General features: G+C 35.1%; 1 protein-coding gene across 2 annotated transcripts; it reads right to left on the reverse strand.

Annotated features, from left to right (window-relative positions):
- Nucleotides 1–1,785: 1,785 nt before the first annotated feature.
- LOC100378014 (sulfite oxidase-like) lies at nt 1,786–22,147 on the reverse strand. Of its 2 annotated transcripts, none has more exons than XM_085490846.1 (4): nt 22,006–22,147; nt 6,527–6,626; nt 5,733–5,777; nt 1,786–4,473 (listed from the first exon to the last, which is right to left on the reverse strand). In XM_085490846.1, the coding sequence occupies exons 2-4, from the start codon at nt 6,586–6,588 to the stop codon at nt 2,721–2,723; spliced, it is 1,860 nt and encodes a 619-aa protein (XP_085346972.1). In that variant the 5' UTR covers nt 6,589–6,626; nt 22,006–22,147; the 3' UTR covers nt 1,786–2,720. The 2 variants fall into 2 exon arrangements, with proteins under 2 accessions (XP_085346972.1, XP_006815733.1); XM_006815670.3 differs by lacking the exon at nt 22,006–22,147 and adding an exon at nt 13,986–14,136.
- Nucleotides 22,148–22,223: the final 76 nt, after the last annotated feature.

The raw sequence follows: 22,223 nt of genomic DNA on the forward strand, positions 1-22,223 counted from the left end.
AACAGATTTATGTGATTAACATATTTGGGGATACCGTATGATATTCTTTATCTTACATTACGTCACTGTAGTTTATAGTCTATCACGTTAATGTAACTTGAGATTGCCCAGCAGAATGTAAACTTGTCACATGTGTGAGTCAAGGCTAACATGAGGCAGTAGTGTTTAGACCACGGAATAAAGTAGTCGTTCTTTTCAACTCTAAGTGACTGACTTGTTATCTGATTCGGTAAAAGATCCTATACCCCACAGCATTTTCCAAATTATATAATAAATTCTTTTACTATATCGAATATGTTTTTTTATCCTATTGAAGATGTTTTTCAACATGAAAGTGTGCTACAATTAGTGTGTCTAAGAAATTGTTGTAGCAATGTGAAATCTGGAAAACTGTACTCTTATATTAAAGCTGTCAATGAGAGCGCCACCAGGAAAAAACAAAGTCAACATAATATGAACTAGAGAGGGCGCCATGACATCGTAACATAATGGTGGGTTTAATCCATTTATTTAAATCTTTGTGCATACACTAAAACCAAACGTTACATTAACACACTTCTACTGAGAGTGTTTCCATGGTAATTTGCAGTTTTAAGGGTTGGTCATTACAAACTCTGGGAGGGGAAATGGTAGACAAACTGTTGTTGTTTGGAGACAATTTTAATTCAGGATCTTGCCAAAAAAATGTTATTTTTGTTTTCCTTCAAATGAATTTATTTTTTTTAAAAATCTACTTCCCTTGCGAGTTTCTGACAATCAACCTTTGTCAAAGGTGTTTGAAATGCAGATTTGTTATTGCAGGGCAGCTGAAATAAGTCAACTCACAATGGAATGGTGGCACTTGGTCGTTCTTAGGATACAGTGTACATATACCAACCAACAATGTTGTCATTTTCATGCCACATGGCTATTTTCACTGCATACATTGTAATTCACATCCCAGTTATGTCTATGGTCTGTGACAGTAATTTGGTAAAATTGTTTCTTTTACGATTTTAAATTTTCTTGACACATATTTGTGAATTTCACCATCAGGAATTTGTAGTAGCAAACATTTGTCTTGTATCCTCGCAGCAGGACGTACAGTGACCTTTGTCCAAATCATGGAAACTAGCTGCAACGTTAATTTAACCCTTACACTATACAACTGGTGTGTTGTACAATGATTCCACAGGGATGCCACTGATGATGCAGAAAGGTGACAGTAAGTTATGTCACATTGTAAACTTTAATGATCGCTTGGAAGTTTTATTTGTTCGTTCATGTAAATGTAAACATTGTAGAAGTTGATGGTACGAATAATAAATTACAACATCTAAAAATTATGTGGTAGATTTTTTGAAGGAGAATGTTTTTGGAGTAAATAAGATCATGAATATATTGCTGGCTGAAACGTTTCAATCGAGTTTCATTGAACCTTTTACAATAGACATTAATATTGCAACAATATTGTTTTTAGTCTGCAGCATTTGCATTTCATTTTTAAATTCAAACTCTTCTAAATTGTGAAACAATGTTTTAACTCCAATAAAAAAATATTTGCACTGTAATCAAGCTCATTAATATTCATGACCGACCAGCACTCCAGATAGTCTGGAGAGATCCCTGAAGGTGTTAAACATTCACTGGTCTTCTAACACTTGTTTGATATGGGACCTATGTACCATACACAACACGTGTAAAAAAAAACAATTTACACAAAATTCAAAGTATGAACTGCATTGCTCTTTAAATTTCACCTACGCGATCATTTTTGAAGGAACGAAGTGAATCTGCACTGCTATATTGAATTGAATACTTTATTTGCACAAATGTTCACAAACCCAATCCACCGCACATTAGCATTGTTTTATTATATACCTCATAAAAACTGAAACCATCACTTGTACGTAATGGCACATTTACAAGAAATTGTAGCATATGGGAAAGCACAGAACAAAGTTGTTTTTAAAAACGCACCAGTTTCCACTTTCCCAATGTCTGTACTAAACAAGAGTGACAGTAGAAAATATTGTAATTTACTTATACCCCCCCTGAAAGACCAATATGGTAATCTGAGCAGGCCACAGTATTTATGTAGAAATAAAATCTTTAATATACCATACTAAATCATCCACGCTTGTACAATATATTCACAACAGTTCACATACCGTATTAAGAATGCATCTCCAATAGAAATGCATATAAGCAAAAAATGGCATTTGTTTATTGTATATTGGATCATTAAAATACGATCTCATCTGACCATAAATGCACCTGTAATTTACATCAGTGTATGGTGTTACTATAACAAAACAAACATTATATTGACAAGCTGATCCACGTCCAACCACACAATGTACACTGTTTAAAATTAAAGAATTTAGCTCGTCCCTATATAAACAAAAACAAAATATGTACATTGCAACTTGGTAAAACCAAGCAACGGTTTCCCCAAAAATAAACAGAATATTCAAGTACCCTTGCAAGCATTCTCTTCCCAGTGGACCAACCTAATATAGGTATATGTACCAATATATCAAGTTGACTTCCAACAATCGCGTAATTACAATCCTCCGAGTCTATTCACATTGCATAAAGCCAGATAGTAATATCCGAATATATGTGTTTAATAAAACACCTGCTATTTTTTAGAGACATTTTAGTCACCAGTTCTGCCTTCCAAACTGGTCTCAATTTGTTCTAATATATAAAGTCAAGATTACTGTTATTTCAAACTCTTATTCAATTTTCACTTGAGAGTGACTCCAGGCATTTGCTAAGACACCACGGAAATTCCAATGTCCATGAAATGTGTTTGGTTGAACATTGTATGCCGAATCAACAGCCTTACAGACGATGTCTAACTCTCCATTGTGATTTTTCGGTATTGGTAATGTGACATGCCAAATGGTCCATGCCCAGTTCCGATTGAATGTTCGTTTCTCCTGTTTCAGTAATGCTTCAAACCATGTTTTACCGCCATCTAAAGAGACGTCGACACGGAAAATACCTCTCCCACCACCACTCCAAGCATAACCCTTGACGGTGATCTCCTCATCCTTACTAGAGATTGTTGAACCATTGACAGGGACGCAAACAGCCGACTGCACCGGGTATTCTTGTATCGGAGCCTGCTTTGAATAATCAGCAGTTTCAAGGGTAACCTCTGGAGAGAAACCTTTATAGTCATTTTGTTGCCAGTGACTTTGGCTCTCCTCGTCAGAAATGGTGATACGACCTAACCACTTGACATTGCGAGCACCAACAAAGCCAGGCACGACTACACGTACTGGAAAACCGTGATCTCTGGTGAGTGGTTCACCATTCATTTCCCATGCTAGCAGAACATCCCCCTCAGGATCTAGAGCTTTTACTAGAGGAATAGAAGCACCATACTGCTCAGATGTGAAAGGATCGATGTCAAGTCCTTCAAACTGAACGTGTTTTCCTTTATATGAAGGATCAGACTCTTTGAATCCCACAAACATAAGAACATCACGTAGTTTAACTCCCGTAAAGGTAGCATTACCGATTGCAGACTGCTTCCAACTGAGCCCTTTCACAGTTTTGTATTCATTCATCTCACTTCGTCTGTTACCAGCACACTGCAGTGTCGCTGTCACCGAACTCTTCCGGAACTTCTTCAAGTCTTTCAGTGAAAACTCAACTGTTCCTTCATCATCATCCTCGAAGGTCACTTCCAGCGAGTAGTTGTTAGGGTCAATATCAGGAACAGGAAGATGATTGCGAACATAGAACAGCTGCTGTGGAGTGGAGAACTTCTCAATGAGCAAATCAGATGGAGGCTCTCCATTAAAAGGTCTTTTGGAACTCGGGATGATTGCTGGATGCCGAAGAGGATCGTTCGCAAATGGATTATTTGGATCTGGTGTGTACTCTTTACGTCCCTCCTTGGCCAAGTTACCGATACGATACAGCTCTAATTGCTCAAAGACCTTAGCATTTTGATGGATCTCAAAAACCTCCCAGAAAGGTTCTAAGCCTCCTCCTGCAGCCATCATGATTCGATCACCACCAGGGTGAGCTGTAATGAACTCTGTTACATCATAGACAGCATCTTTATACGTCATCCAGATACCTCTGTTTGGGTCATCATGACGGGCAACTTCAGTAGCTGTGTATTCTGGTATCCCAGGAATCGCCTTCCCAGCATTTCCAGCATGTGATTTTATCTTTTTGGGATGAATCACCATTTTAGTATCTTCAGCTGGTAGAACTTGAACTGCATGTTGAATACTCTTCTTAGTTCCAGCGTGAGTGTAATTGGATCTCCAATATGCCACAACTCCAATCCCTGCAAACGCTGCCGCTGCTGCAGCACCAATCAGAGGTCCAAATTTAGTTTTCTGAGTACCTCCGGTGGAGTACTGACTTCTTCCATTCTTGTGCCAGTTGTTCCTATTCACTGGATTACAAATCAAACCATCTGTCGTGGTCTGGTCACCTCTAGACAGTGCAGTTGTAACATATCTAATGCATGAATGAATGAATTTTAAGTCAATGGTTAAATAAATATCACAGCTGTATATTATTACATTTTATTACTGTAAAACATGTTTTTTAGATAGCATGTTATTTTAGCTACTGTAGAATACTTTATTTTCGCTTGGAATTTATTTTCGCTATTTTCGCTGAAGGGATGATTCCGTGAAAATAAAATCCAGCTAATACACTTTTTTTCCTATATTTTACATTAAGCTCATCAAAAATCAGTGAAAATAAATTCCATACAAAATGCCCAAAAAGCCTTTTCAGCGAAAATTAATTCCAGCGAAAATAAAGTATTTCACAGTATTTTAGCTAATCTGTAATTTCGCTAATTCAAGATGTAGCTAAGTATATATAAGATGTATAAAGTATATTCTCACAGGGAGATAGTCAACACTTTAGCTAAATTAAGATTCTGTTAATTCATGCTAAGAGTCAAATCCACTAAAATTGCATGCAGCTATTTCAACGTGTTCTACAGTATTCTCATCCATTATTCCACATCAACACTTAGAGGGCGCTAGTCACCATGCAGGTTTTAATGCATTTTACACACAATGTGCGGGTCTTATTTGACCACATCTAAGACAGCACGCCACAATAACAAATGACTGTCCTATAAAGAATGCATAAAACTAACACTTATGAGAGTCATTTATTGCAATTTTAATATCACTTATTCTCCCTGTGACTGACTAGATAAAACTCAGATAAACTACACTTTTTTTTGAATCATAAAGTGTTACAAAATTATTCCCTGCCACTATTTGAAAATCTTGAAAAAACAAAATTGGGAACCAAAAATACCTATAAATTATGAACCTTAGTTCTATGCATTTTGCCCAATTTTCAATACAAAATGGCCGTCTATTGCAAAATCACAAAGTCATAGTTTCTATGGAAACAAGTTTGGATTTTTTTATTTTTTTATTCAGTCATTGTTTTTATGGAAACAAGTTTGGATTCCCCTCTTTTTTATTTTCACTTTTTAATTACTATTCATTGAATCAAGAATTTTTTTTGTTTTAAATTTTTAGCTGCTTTTTTCGTCAGCCACATCCATCATTATGTGCATAGGGTATGGTAGCCTGAGTGAGGCTATTGGAACGTTTAAGGAAATGTGCCAGTCTGCAAGGTGTACTCATGTCTCCAAGAAAACAGAACTCCCTAAAAACGATTGTAAGATTTGTGACAAAATTGAATATGTATAGTATGGTTAGTAAATTACGAACATCTCTCACCTGTATGATGCACTACTTGCCACGTATGGTTGCTTAGTTACAGTCCTAGTGAAGCGAAATAAAATGCCATAATATTAGAATTGAATAGTGAAAGGGTTCACAACATGAGCATGTACGTATTGCTTACCATCAATGTTGAAATAGACCTAGGTATATCAAAGATACAGACACATTCACATATTAGGATTTTTCAATAAGTTGTTGACTAAATAGCGACTACTTGACCATACTGAATCAGTTCATGGGGGGGGGGGAGAGGAATGTGAGTGAATGTATCCCATTCACCTTTGACAAACAAACACAATAAGTATTATGGTATTTATGATTTGTATGATCAAAATGGCCACCATGCAGTCAACCAAATTTGATCAAATCACAAATTAGGTACATAATCATGATGATCTCTGAACCGCAACAGGTTGCTAAGAATTGATGCAGTTATCTCCAACAAACACGACAGTAAAAATGGAAACCAGTTGCCAACGTTTGAAGAGATATAAAGGACACATGCTGTACTGTTTTAACACAAAGTTTGTTAGAAATTTGTTGAAGCATCTTTGAGAAAGGGCTCCAGATAAATGTACTGAGAACTAAAAGCATCTACTTCTCTCAGACACAAGGAATAATTATAAAACCATAATTCAACAAAAACACTGATTAGCACGCTACTAATTAAGAAAATATTGTATTCTTGATGATAGTTTCCTTGAAGTGAGAAATTAAAATTCTGTGAAGGCAATTTTTTTTTAAATGAATATTTGAGATGGTTCCCTCGCTATATATTGTCTAATTACCTGACATTAACTCCAGACCTTACAAGCACACCCAACATGTTTGTTGTCCCACTTGTAGCCATTCTAAGTTTTTCTCAGACCATTATAACACAGAGTTAATCTGCAATAGAACACAGAAAATGTTTAATTATATTATTCCAGAGTTAATTTTATGAATAGGTCATTCTGATTGGCCAAGAGACCCAAGTGAACCTGCAGTAAAGTTGTACTCCGAGATCATTCTTATAGTGTAATTTGTTTTTGGGACTATTACATGAAATGTTTAATGGTCTCAACTTGTCTGTGTTGTGGGAATATTTAATAACCTTTTCACCACCAGTTCCCTATTTTCTTCACAAAATAGTCCCAATTATACATGAAGTTTGGACAAAAAGCCATATTTTTTGAATAAAAACTGAAAATTCACATAAATTTCATCTGTTCACTCCCAAATCAGGGTTCATTTCCAGAAATATTGAAGAATATTAAAAAAAAGTGCAGAAAAATTTTGGTGAGAAAGTCTGATGCAGAAAATGTTAAAATAAACATTCACATTTCAATGTTTTTCAGCATTTCAGAGCAATGGTCATCATTTCTGCTTCCCATTGTTTTCTTAGTTGTTACTTTAGAAGTTATTCATTGTCATATATTTCAAACAATAGTCTCAAAACGTCAATTAAACCTATATAAATTCTCTCAGAATGCTACTTTTAAAGTGCTTTTTATGTGCTGTATTTTAAAACAAATGTAATACACATTGCTTCACATAAAATTTGAATGTGCTCTGCAACAATCATTCTTTAAAGATACAATATGGATAAAATAATATTGTTGACCAAATAGGATCATGAACTCGACAGTATTTACTAAATGAAAAATCAAAAACACTAAAACGCACACGCATTGATTGCTATTGTATGCACCAAAACAACTTCATTGTTTCAACAAATGAAAAATCAGCAACATACATTATCAAACATGAATATTAAAAATTCATTCATAATACATTTTTAAAGCAGCAACAGCTGTAACAATCAAATTTTTTCCCCCCAATTTTTATTATTAATAAAACATTTTCTGCGTCATTGGCCATCTTCAAAAATGTAGACGGTGAAAGCATAGCATATAGATTATATATATTTTATATATACCCTTTGTTTTGTTTGTAATTTTGAAACTTTTGTTGTTTTTGTTTATTTGTGTTTATTTTTTTAGATCTGTATCCTTACCATACAGCACCCACCGATGGTGCAGTTGTGTAATAAAGTTATTATTATATTATTATATACCGACATAGTACATTAAATCACTTGTAAGTGTTGTGTCAAGGTCAAGTGAACCTCAGGTATAATGGGACACAATGACAACTTATCAGAGTATGGGTGAAACAGCAAGTACATTGCCATCTTGATAGGCCAAGTGCCACTCTCTGACGGCTTCTCATCAATAAATTGATGATCATTTTCCATAATAGCGGCGTTGTACGTCACAATTTTCTACGACCCCCAACACATGATTGATTTCAACAAAATGGTGGCTACTGGTATGTTATGCGACATTAGTCTTGTTAGATTTGTTCATCTTTATCTGGTTATATTATCTTTATCTGGTTATACAAAAACATTTTCAAAATTCACAGCTATTGTCGCTTTAACTAACTAAAGGTTTCATTGAAGACGTGGCATCTATAAGTTAATGAAACATACTCAACACTGAGTCTGCATAACAATCTCCCAGGGACGAGTTGACCCATTTTGGTACTTAACACCAAACATAATGTCACCTTGGAATGAACCACTTATTCCAGCACAGTAGGTACAATTTGTAAACGTTCAAACTTTTGAATCAATTCTTTTAGTAATTCAAGCTGTACATAGAAATACGGACATGCAGTTCATCTTTTGGTGGTAAATAAAAGTGGTGACACAAATGACAAGTTGACATAAATGTTAATTTGTTATGTACAGTAATTAAAATATAGCAGTCACATGTTGATATATGTCCTAGAAATAGGAACATTGTCCTAGATTTCGTGTCAAACAAACAATTACAATTTTGAGGTGTGTGGCATGAATTGTGAGGGTCAACCATATCTATGACCTATAGCCAAAGACTTTTGAGTTGTCATTTGCCATCGACAAATGTGTCACACTTACCCCCAAAAACAATTAGGGGATAACTATTAAAAACTCAAGGGGGCGGGTGGAGATTTTGAAAACAAAAATCTACATACCAGTATTTATAAAAAAAACAACACAATTTTTGGTGAAGAAAGCATCCTCTGAGAAAACATCCAGCAAAATCATAAAGAAACAGTAAGCAATCTGCAATTTTCCTAATATTTTTCCTACCAGAGTTTTAAATGGCAAACCCCTCCCACACATGCACATAAAACATAAATATTTGAAATGCTTCATGGTAGAAACACCTCCCTACCCTCACCTAATCCACATGTACTATTTACATAATACCCCCCCCCCCCCCCCCCCCCCCCCGGTAACCATAAGGCTACTCTGCTACACTAACCATTTTCTGTATTTTCACAGCTAGAATCTTATTGTATTTTGTACATTTTTATTGTATTTAACAGTTCTACATTTGGGGGGTTGTAAAGCTATCACCTGTTAGGCTAGTTCACCCACCAAATCCAACAGTGACTATATCTAATGTGATATAAATGTAATTGTAGATAATACTGTAGTACTAAAGCAAGAAATTTTGATAAAGTGTACTCCCCAAAATTGTAATCACAAATACATTTTATTAAGGTTCAAACCAAATTCAAGGATTCTATATCATGTCTGTCATACTATCATTATTACGAGTTCATACCATCAGAATACCGAAAAAAATCAGATATAAGAGTCAGAGTAATATTTCCACTGGTTTCTATGGTGAGATTATTTATTTACCCGTATATGTCAACATTTTCCTTGGTGATATACATATAATATCAAGAGACCAGATGCCAAACTCAGATCTTATAGTCTACTTAAAAGTGATATTAGTTCTGTTAAATAATAGACAAGATATTAGATCACTGTCTCAATTGAGACTTAGTTGTCACAAACTCAAAATAGAAGTAGGCAGACATAAGAGACCTAAAATCTCACTGGAGAACAGGATTTGTGATAAGTGTAGGAGCGACAGTATTGAAGATGAAGTTCATTTGATTACAGACTGTAGCTATTACACTGATGAAAGGGATACTATATATGCTGAATTTACCAAGGAAATTCCCACTTTCCAGTCTGAAAACAATATCGACAAGTTTATTATCATTATTAATACTAATAATCCTAAACTAATTAGACATGTGACACAGTATCTAAAAGTGTGTTTTGAAAAACACAAACTACATTAATTTTTTACAACCAAATCTTATGTTATTTTAACATTCTGTTTTTTACTTACCTTTTTACTTTACCTTTTATTACTTTCAGCCAAAAATGAATTTGTAATTTCATTACGGTGTAATAAAACTGCATTATTATTATTATGTGATGAAAAAGTTGTATTGATAATTGATAAATAAAAAAAATGGTATATAACTTGTGAGTTTTCAGGGTGATACATGTTTTCCATTACTGTACATTACTTTATTTTCACTTGGAATTTATTTTCGCTGAAGGGAGGAGTCAGTGAAAATAAAATCCAGTGAAAATATCCTTTTTCCTATATTTTACTTTAAACTCATCAAAAAACAGTGAAAATAAACCTTGTACAAAGCAGCTACAAATTCCAGCTAAAATAAAGTGTTATTTCCCATAATTCATTGCATATATGTGCAGTAACATGCTCAGTATTGCAAAATTTGAGTTTGACTCCCACAATGCATTGCATTCATGTGCAGTAACATGCTCAGTAGTGCAAAATTTGAGTTTGACTCCCACAATGCATTGCATTCATGTGCAGTAACATGCTCAGTAGTACAAAATTTGAATTCTGTATTATTTCAATCTTATCAAGGTCACCCATTGATTAAATATTTATCAGTGTCTAGTTAGGTCATGTTGATTCTTACTGATTTTTCAAAAGATGATGCAACACCAGACGCTACTGTAAACCGTTTAATTTGACAAGACAAATTTTCATGAATTTCAGGGAAAATCATGAAATATTGCTTCAAGATTTCATCGGAATCCTTAAGAAAAGTCGTCATAGTGATCGACTTTCATGACATTTTATCCTCATACACTCTCAAATTATCGAACAAAGAACTTTTCTAGAGATAAAGAACAGAACTGCAGTTGAGTAAAGTAAAAAAAACTGTCAACAAACAAGCTACTCTCTGATTGGTCTAACTGTTAGATTTCAGGGTTGGATAGCCAATTGGGCATAATCTTGTAAGTAGCTTCTATTGAGGGTGGAGGGGTCCCGGAATATTCATGTATGATTGTAAGAGCAAGTAGAAACTAGCGTTACAGTACCCGCCAGCCTAATTAAGAACCACTGTTTATTCAATGAAAAACACTACCACTTCCCTCTTTTCATCACAAATTCACAAAATAGTTAATGTTTATAGTCTACACTTTCCTTCAGAAGATTCTGGAAATGAAGGTTCATTTCCAGAAATATTGAAGAATACAAGAAAAAAAGTGCAGAAGAATTTGGGCGAGAAAGTCTGGTGGTGAGAAGGTTGAAGCAGAACAGCACTATCTCCATGCATGCCACCCCAGCAATTACACTGGGACTACCCACCCCAAGGATATGTATACCAAAAACATACACAGAAAGTATTAAAGTTGAATACCATCTTAACTTCTTGTAACATACAAACATATTTTTCTGCATGGTATTATACCGACTATGCCACACTCAGATCTGTATGAACACAAGTTTTTGGAAAGATTTGAGGCCATCATAGTTACATGTACATGTAGGTTGTTATAGATTAAATAAATGTTGATTGTAAAACATCTACTGTAAAATACTTCATTGTAACTGGAATTCATTTTCGCTGAATAGACTTTCTGGGTGTTTTGTATGAAATTTATTTTCACTGATTTTTGACGAGCTGAATGTAAAATATGAAAAAAAAAGATATTCACTGGATTTTATTTTCACTGACTCCCCCCCCCCCCCTCGGCAAAATAGTAAACATTATTCCAGTATATACCGTACTGTATGTATACTTTAACACTGGAGTTAACATACTCATGTTTATATTTACAAATATAGTACTGGGTAATAACATTTCATACAATGCAGTTTATAATATTTAGGTTTACAGTTTAGGTTTACTGGGGAGCAGATCCTCTGCCAACCATGAAATTCTGATTGACCAGTCTTAAACTGTGACCTGTCTGATAGTAATTTTGGCCTCAAGGAAGCCATAGAATGCTCCATTTTAACTTAGAATTATCAAAAACTCCACACCTTGGTGGGGAGAACCCTATCTTCCTCACTTGGTGGCGCCGCTGAATTGCAGTGCTCCCTCTTGCAGTTTTCTTCTAGAAAAAACCCTGATCATTTACTTATTAAAATTGTTGATTGAGATTGTTCCCAACTTAAACCAAACTAACACTGAAGGCTGTTGGATTCGATAAAGGGATTCAAAAGTTGTGGCTACACGAGGCAGATAGATCATTCATTGATGTTTATTGCCAATGCTTTACTACTACACCGTACCATCATTGAGGAAGAAGCCTACTAATAATTTTTGAGAAAGTCAAAAGGTCAAAAATTGTATGACAATGTTTATGGGTTATTATATAAAATCATGGAGCTATTGTTCCATGGTATCATGAAATAGCATTCTTTTGCGTGCTTGCAGTGATGTATTCTGGGAAACTTTTTAGAACAATTCCACAAAACAAAATGTCAAAAATAAATTTGTTGAGACTTTTAAAACTCAGATTTTTTTAAAATAATTTAGGACAACAAACAGTACCCCATTACTCACAACATATGATTTTTTCAGCCTATGCCAACAGGTTTCAATTTGAGATATTGTATAATATCTCTGCCATAAAAACTTATGGTAAAAGCCTTATACCCGGTAATACTGACAAAAATACCACTATTTATTATGAACCACTAAAATACAATCATCATTTTCTAGGAAATTAGGTTTGTGATCCCCAACTTATTTTTAAGTCAATAACTTCATATTGCTCAGGACTACAATTCATTGTGATATGAATACATGTGGTCCCTCACAAAACGAAACAAGCAGCATCCCGGCTGAGATAGCTCCGCTGTTAGCAATGCATATTTCAATTAAAGAACTGAAGATATGATTTGGAAATGAACAAATCTGAGAGATGAAGTAGTACCTATGTATATATAGTATCAAAGCAATCAGACTTGCAGTTTTCAACAAGAAGTCAAAAATATCACTTTTTACCAAAAATATTCATCAAAATTAGAGAATTGAAGATATCACCATGAAATGAACAAATCTGAAAGAGGTACACCTGGGGTACCTATATGTATAATATCAAAGCAATCAGATTTGAGGTTTTTAACAAGAAGACGAAAAATGACAAAAACATTCATCAAAATTAGAGAATTAAGGATATCATCACGAAATAAACAAATCTAAGAGGTCTGCCCAAGGTACATGTACATATACACCAAGTACAAAAGCAATAAAAAATCGAAAAAGTAAAAAGTTGACATGGATGCCGGATGAGGACGATGGACACCAACAAACAATCACTCATATGATAAGCTCCGCTCGACAAAGTTAACAGCGGAGCTAAACATAGATGAGCCGCAAATATCACCTAGAACATATTGCCTCTCGGGAAGCTATATTTAGAAAGTACCGGTATAGACTGTAATTTAATTTTGCAAGACAAAAATTCTGGAGTAGGTGAATATCATCATATTTTTTCAAATTTTTCTGGGTATTACAACACAAATTGTCAGCGATGTACGTGAAATTGTATTTTCATGAATGCTATAAAAAATGATACAGTCTACGTAAACAAACTTTCGGGACTTTTAATCACATATGCGTGCCTCGGTTCCCTATATTTTAAAATCAAGTATGTTTGTTTTAAGTATGTTCCAGCATTGACAATACTCCGAAATGTTAACACTATCTAGCCAAGACTGTATGGGTAAGAAAAACAAAAAAAACAAACAAAATTTACTCCGAGTGCCCACAAACTTGCATCTATCTTAAGTGACAAACATTTACATTTACACTATGATTTTTGCTCAAACTCACTGAAAAAAAAAATAGATGTTACAGAGAACATAGTTGGTAAGTATTATTCAAAATATTTCAAGTGACCAATTGAAAATAACTGAATTAAATCGTAGACTAAATAGTCTTTCGTGGACCAATACGATTCAATATAATAATAATAATAAATAATATTTGCTGAAATGATTAATTGTGGTTCTCGCCAGCCTGGAACATATGATGCACGTCATGTGAATGAATGCACGTCATGTGAATGAATGCACGTCTCCCTATATATACATGTAAGAGCTAAACGTTTAAAATGAGTGTCTGCCATTTTACCTTCAGTGACTGCAAAGACAACCAAATATTCACTGTGCCGGTCAGCTGGTAAAGTCGAATGTTGTCAACTGGTTAGTTCTGTCCGGTTTAAACCAGTACAACACGCAGTTAGAGCTTTCACATGATCAAAACAAACTACTGACCTACTTAAAACAACTGATTAATTCAGGTTATTCCACTATATGAAGGGGTGGCATAGTTCACTGTGCACTGACGTTCACAAATAACAACATCAACGCAAGTATTTACAAGTATGTGAAATGCTTTTCTGGGGTTCAGTATTGTATTCCAACAATTGCTACATCCTAGTGCCAAACAGTACAGTGAAGGTAATTTGATCTACAAAAACACACCCCTCCCCAACCTATAAACAGCATAGTTAAGCTAACTGCATAAATTAACTGGTACCTGTCCTGCGATAGTTTACTGAAAAATACTTTATTTTTGGTTGGAATTAATTTTCGCTGCAAGATTGACTCAGTGAAAATAAAAACAAGCAAATATACCTTTATATAATTAAGTATTTCACAGTATCTGTAGCCATATGGAATGAAATATCAATTAGAGCAGCATTATGCAAATGAGGCATTAATAGAACATTAATTTCAAACACAAAGGACAACAAGGAATACATTAAACTCAGAAGTACAACCCCCCCCCCCCCCCCCCAATAACAAGATATTGGCATTGTGTCATTGCTCTTTGGTGACCCAAGGTCATACACTGTAATGAAAACAACTAGGCTAACAAAAGTCTAAATTAATGTTCCAAGTAATATATTAATAGTAGTTCAGGCTCCACCTAGTACGAAGATGTAAACTAATCTCGTATATTTGTATAACGGCTAGATCCAGACACGGGGAGAGCTTGCACTTAATAGTACAGGCTACATAGTGCCAGCAGTAGGTGCTCAGCACCTGTTTACAAACACAAAATGAATGACACATGTGCAATTATTAATATTAACATATTAATTATTATGCTAATTAGAGAGTTAATATGAACAGATTTTAACCCAAAATTAATCAGGCTGTCTATTGTCCTAGAGCATTTATGTACCAAGTTTTATTCAAATGTGATGATCAATACTTGAGATATCAGTATTAATTAATTATGTTAATTAAGTGATTAAGAAACATACATATTTACCAAAAACTAATATGGTGTATAGTCCTAGGTTCATTGAAATGTGATGAGTACTCTTTAAAATTTTTATTGAAATCCAATGAGTGGTTGGTAGACATCAGTGCAACAGCCATAGAACAGCAAAAAATTAACTAATTATGCAAATTAGGTAATTAACATGCACAATTATTTATCCCAAAATTAATCAGGTCTCTGCATAGTCCTAGAAAATGTCGCAAGTCTCATTAAAATGTGATGATTAGTACTTGAGATATCAGGAGAAAAGCTGAAAATAAACTAATTATGCTAATAAGGTGATTAATATGCACAAATATTTACCTAAAAACTAATTGGGTCTCTGCACAGTCCTCAAGTAACTATGTACCAAGTTTCATTGAAATGTGATCATTACTACTCGAAATATCAAAAGCTGAAAATCAATTAATTATGCAAATTAGGTAATTAATTTGTACTGATATTACCCTAAACACTACCAGGTCTGTGCAGTGTCATATGACATCTATGTACCAAGTTTTATTGAAATGTTATGATTAGTACTTGAGATATCAGTGGAAAAGCCAAAAATTGATTAATCATTATGTAAATAAGGTAATTAATAATATTAACAGATTTTTACCCAAAAGTAATCAAATCTGCGCATTAGTTCAGAGCATCCATGTGCCAAGTTTCATTGAAATCCAATGAGTGGTTCTTCAAATATCAGTGGAACAGTCATGGAACAGCTTGAAATCAGTTAATTATCATTCAAATTAGATAATTAATATTCATAGATTTTTACCTAAAACTAATCAAATCTGCGCACTAGTTCAGAGCATCCATGTGCCAAGTTTCATTGAAATCCAATGAGTGGTTCTTCAAATATCAGTGGAACAGTCATGGAACAGCTTGAAATCAGTTAATTATCATTCAAATTAGATAATTAATATTCATAGATTTTTACCTAAAACTAATCAAATCTGCGCACTAGTTCAGAGCATCCATGTGCCAAGTTTCATCAAAATCCAATGAGTGGTTCTTCAGATATCAATGGAACAGTCATGGAACAGCTAAAAATCAGCTAATTATCATGCAAATTAGGTAATTAATATTCATAGATTTTTACCAAAACCTAATCAACTCTGCGCATTATCCCAGAGCATCTATGCACCAAGTTTCACCAAAATTTGATTAGTGGTTCTTGAGATAACGGTGGAACAAAAAAAGTGACATACATACATGTACATACATGTACATACATACATACAGACAGGGTAACTGCAAAGACTCCCTTTTGTGCTTCGCACACAGGAGTCAAAAAATCAGAAAGTAATAAAAATACAGTAAATAAAGTAAAGGTAAAGGTTCTCCCTACCCAGGGGTTTACACAGGTGGTGCTTTGTATATGATATTTTTAAGATATAGAGACAGAGCAATGTTATTTTCCATAATTTTTAAGAATATTATGGCTTTGTTCTTTTCACTTGAGGTAATTTCACAGTTTTTCAGGAGGATTTTTCTTTCATTTTCAAAATGTGAGCAGCTCAAAAGAAAATGTTTTTCATCCTCAATATGGCCTTGATCACATTTTTTACAGACTCTTTCTGCTGCTGGTAGTTTTGGTTTTCTCCTTCTCGCCAGTTCAATTTCCAAAATGTGATCACTAAGCCTGAATTTTTATAACATTCTACGTAAGCTAAAGTTATTTATTTCATTTAGATAATTTTCAAGTTCATAGTTTATTTTAAATTACATGTATATTATACCAGTGTATTACTGCCATCAATGCATCATTGTGATTGGTTGGGAGACTGTTTTAATTTATGCAAGCCATGGTTAACTGGAGCATAATGCACAGTTATGGTATTCCAAATAAGGCCCCAGAATATGAATACAAGATCAATTCGTAAACAAATAAAGGGAAGGGCATTTAAATATTAGGGACATTTTGGGGGTAATATTGATAGCATGAAGATATTATATACATATTTTATTTTGGCAGTGGTTAAATAAAAAAAAATGTACAACCATAGACCCTCTAAAAGAGAGGGTCTATGGTACAACCTACAATTTTTGCATGTTATTCTTTGCGAAATGTTTTCGTTGTCTGCAACAGACATGGCCGAGTATCATGTTCGGGAGCTGTCAGAGCAAGATTTTCTTGCAGAAACCGAAGAATTCGTCCAGACAGAGAGAAAGAAACGCTTTACCAATTTTAATAAAATTGATCTTGACGATTTCGAAACACAGGCTAAAATGTATGCTACCGGCGGCGAAAATTGTCCTGTTGCAGCATTTCAAAATGTATTTGTCCAAATTGCAAAATGCGTTGTTTCAGAGGCCCGTGTAAATGTAACACCCACTGACACAGTCGTATTCATGAAAATACATTGGGATCTATGATGAAAGAGATTTTGATAGCAGCAAATTTGTTGACAATTCATACACATCATTATGTTAGGGCAACTGCGTGCATAGCCCTGCATACAGTGCTGTGTGTACGGGGACGCGGTCGGTTGATAGATGTCCCCCACCACAGCCCTGTGAACTTTCCATAGACAAAGTCCGGGACTTTGAAAAATATAACTTTTTTAATGAAATAACATGCCTAGGTATCAAAAATGATGATCGATTACCAGATATATCCAGAACTCCCAGTTCGGAGTCCAATTGTGGATGAAATCGGCTACTTTGCCCTAAAAACAAACGCATTCTCTCGAGTGAACGAAATTAAAAATGGCGGCGTTTGGTGGATAATTCCTCCGGTACCTATGCGTTTACAATTTGACCGTCTTTACTAGTTGTTATTTAAAGACATTTCAGTTTCAGATAACTTTGTAATGGTTGCTACGGATAACTATCGTCATTTCAACAGATTTCGGCTGGGAAACTACTTATTTTTAACTTGCGCATCCATTACGGTGCGCTCCCGGACTTTGTCTATGGAGGTACGCAGGGCTGTGGTGGGGGACATCTATGAACCGAACGCGTCCCTGTACACACAGCACTGTACGCAGGGCTACTGCGTGCACAGTGTTATATTCTGCAGGATTTGAAACCAGACACATTATGTATTTCACGACACATAAAAACGAAGCTAGTGTTTCGGTCTTACACCAACAAACTCACAAATAATCAGAGTCAAGGAATGTCCAGTTCCCTTTCTCGCAGTTTTTGGTATAAAAACAAATCCTCTGATAGAGAAGTGATCGTAGCGATCGAAGCTGATGTTTCCGACAACGGCATCCGTACCCCAGAAAACACCGGCATAGTAGCGTCTGAACCAACTCCCGCAGAATCTGGCACCGCTTCCATTTCTAATACCCACAATCAAAGTACACATGCAGTATCTGCTTTGTTCCATAACTGCACAAGAAGGCGAAAATATCACTTTTTACCAAAAATGCCAAAAATATTCACCAAAATTAGAGCATTGAAGATATCATTACGAAATGAACAAATCTGAGAGAGGTCCACATATAGTACCTATAAATGTAATATCAAAGCAATTGGACTTGCGGTTTTTAACAAGAAGTAGAAAATATCACTTTTTACCAAAAATGACAAAAATATTCACCAAAATTAGAGAATTGAAGATATCATCATGAAATGAACAAACCTGAGAGAGGTCTACTCAGTTTTTACACCAAGTATGAAAGCATTAAGTCTGCTAGTTTTCAAGAAGAAGTTGAAAAAGTAAAACATTGACACGGACGACGACGGACGCCGATGGACAATCACTCATATGATAAGCTCCGCTCGACAAAGTCGACAGCGGAGCTAAAAAGTTGCATACAGATTTAACCATATGCACAAGATTCCTATTCTAACAGTTACATGTACTAAGACTTACGCACACTTCAGTAGCCAGTGCTATGGGTTTAAACCCATACTTAGCATTTCTTAGCCCACATTTTTTTGACATGGGAAAACTTTTCAACCTCGAGGCCAGCACTAAGAAGCTGTATGTGAACACAACTAAAGTTTCACCTCCACAGTTTTGAAAATTAATGAATTATCTTCATCACCAAGGTAAAGATAAAGGAATGAAACTTTAATGCCCATGTACGATAAAAATTACCCATCCACATTCACAACATTTGTTTGTGTACCAGGTGCATCCGAGAAATGACTGATGACATGTTGACTTTGAACAACATCAGATCAAGGTAATACATAAGAGAATTGGTTAAGGACACAAAAAAATAATTTATTCTGAGTTATTTTATGAAAGAAGACATTTGACATTTATAGCATTTAACCTGTCCTCGTCCAAATTTGTCTGCACGTTTTTCTTGTATTTTTCAATATTTCTGGAAATGAACCCTAATATTGGAGTCAACTGACAAAATTTGAGGCAATTTTCAGTTTTTACTTAAAAAATTGGGCTACTCTTGACCCAATATTCTGAAGTAAAGTGTAGACTATAAACGGGACTATTTCATAAAAAGGGGGAACTGGTGGTGAAAAGGTTAACACAAACAATTTATTAGATAAGCAAAATGTTCATGTGAACAAAACCAGTTATTCATAGAGGTTGTCCTATTGTACAACTAAATATTTATTTATAATTTTCACTCTTGGTTGTCAAGACATCTAAACACAATACACATGATTTGTCGTATTTCACAACCACTGATAACAACAATCACGTGTGTTGAACATACTTTGGTAGGTCCACACGCGTGTACAGGCTGTTCTATTTACATGAACACTGATCTAGATACTACCAACTGTTCTAGTGCACATGCACTGAGTCAATTATCTTGATAAATTATAATAAATTACCAACAAACACACAATTGATTGGCACATCGTCTGCTGACTCTAATCCCATTAATTTTATCTATCCATGGAGGCCATTATCAGGCAATGTCTTTACTGAAAGTTCAACTCAACTTTTCCCATCTTTCAGAAAAAAAATTTTCGATATTTTTTTCAAAACAAAAATCCCAGAGACTTGAAGGCAATAGGAAACTATATTCACTAGGTCCAAAATTAATGAGGAAATTAAAGAAATATAAATAAAAACATGCAAAATGTGGCATTTACACTTTTGGCCAGAAACACAATCTTATAGAGAGCATTATTTAGAATATCTTCCTTCCCAGGGGCCTGAGCAGTATTCTAAAGATAATAAAAATATCATTTCATAACATAATCTCTTTATGGTTGAGTTTATTTTGTTTACGACAAGAGCTCAATCATTTTTTAAATCAGGTAATGCAATGTTGTTTGTTAATCCACAGGGAGCCAGGAACTATAATCAACTGTAATACACAGTCTCTATGAGCGGGGGGGTCACGACTCGGTTAGCCTTGCTCAACTGGTTCGTAACCAGTCTTGTGATTGGTTGTTGACAAATGCTGAACAGGCCAAGCCTCCAACGGTGTCGTGCGTTCGGACTAACCGTTAGGAATTCCTAAATGGAGTCAATTTGTGTAGTTTTCTTGATTTATTCTGCAGATATCGGTAAAATGTAGGTAAGGCTTTGGCGAAATTCGAAGGAGCAACTAATATTCTTCAACCTGGTATTTTTTTTAGATTTTATTTTTTATTTTTTTCGTCTGTTTTTTCGAGTTTAAAAAATGTGAGCTGGCTGGAGCCTTCATCCCTTGTCTATTTCTTACACTAAATACAAGCTACACAGTTCATTGTTGTCAAATCTGGATGATAATCGCCATTGGTGACTGACGAAGGGTCAGCAGAGACTATGTAATTCAGAATTTTATTTTATTGTGACATCTAATGTACACTGAGAGTTGAGAGGAGGAGTGTAGTTGATTTGGGGACTGCATGTGAAGATACCCTACTGACTATGTGACATAAGAATTTGGCATATTTAAACAAGCATATACACACAAGCTTTGTGAACTTTGTGATTGTTTATAGATTCAAGATAAGTTTATCCAACTCAAGATACCACAGTCACTGAATATCAAGTGTCTAGTAAAGACGATATGGTCCTATCTTATTAATGTGATATTAAAGTCAAGATAATCTGAAGGTATAAACCCAAAGTCTCCTGAAAAACAAAGTCAATCAACATAATCTGCAGTACATCATTGATCACGTTTTAAAACAAGGGCTGTCAGATTACCGGTATGCTACGAAGGTTGCAGGGGTCATGGTCGTATCTGACTGTGATTGGCAGACCAAAACACTGTGGCATTTGTGGGTCATTGTTTAAATGCACCATCCTTGCATCCTTTATCACTTTCTGGTTGTGTGGATTTGAAATTTCAGTTAGAAATGAACATCATTATATCAGTCTCACACTTGCTGCTTGCATGGTATTTGTCATTTTGTAGAATATTGAGCCAATGCCATTTTGAGCAAAGTTAGAAGGCATTGTTTTAACATTTTCTTTCTTAAGGCCCCCTCACCAATAATTCCAATTCTAACCCTATCCTCCAGCCCCCCATTTTAAATTGTATATGCCTCTATTAAAGACGCACACATGGTTATCTGGAGGGCTGGAGTGTTGGGGTTAGGGTCAAGGGTTGGGGGCGCTCTTAAAGAACTCTTTTCACGGAAACTCTCCAAAGTGTTCGTGGTCGTTGAATTACGGGGGGGGGGGGTAGTTTCATTATTAATTATATTGTTATTTGTACGCCAGTGAATGGAACTGTGAATCAAATGACGCCACCAACGACAAATGTGATAAGGTCCACGTACACAGACATATAGTTAAAAACACATGACAGGACCTGTAGACAAGAAACACGTGCATTAACGGTTTTGTGGCCCTTCCTTGCAAGATTAGGAACTAAATAAATAGAATGGACCCAAAGTTTATGTATGCTCCACTCAAAATAGCGTCATATATGCAGTTACTGTAATCTCAGTTAGTAAATACTAAAATACACGCCGTTGCGGTAGAGCACGAGATACTAACCTTGCTTCACAAGTGCGTTGTTTTGATACACAATGGAGATGTGTCATATAAATAGTATAACAATTTACTACCGTGACACTCACGACTGTTAATCCAGACCGACGTTGCCGGCGATATAAATCAGTGGAAATTTACTCAAGCGAAAGTTCAAAAAGAAGGTCACGGGGTCATAAACAAAATAAAATGGCTTCTCTGTCGATGGTGGCGCCCCATCCATT

Source organism: Saccoglossus kowalevskii, chromosome 16 (assembly GCF_978046115.1).
Source record: "Saccoglossus kowalevskii chromosome 16, keSacKowa6.1, whole genome shotgun sequence".
NCBI lineage: Eukaryota > Metazoa > Hemichordata > Enteropneusta > Harrimaniidae > Saccoglossus > Saccoglossus kowalevskii.

Bases quoted from the DNA above. Each gene is read 5' to 3' on its own strand.
- LOC100378014 (XM_085490846.1), bottom strand. From the start codon at position 6,588: ATGGCTACAAGTGGGACAACAAACATGTTGGGTGTGCTTGTAAGGTCT. The intron at 5,778-6,526 runs GTAATTAGACAA...TCGCTTCACTAG, and splicing joins AGGTCTGGAGTTAATGTCAG to GACTGTAACTAAGCAACCAT. The intron at 4,474-5,732 runs GTGAGAGATGTT...TTCATGCATTAG, and splicing joins GCAAGTAGTGCATCATACAG to ATATGTTACAACTGCACTGT.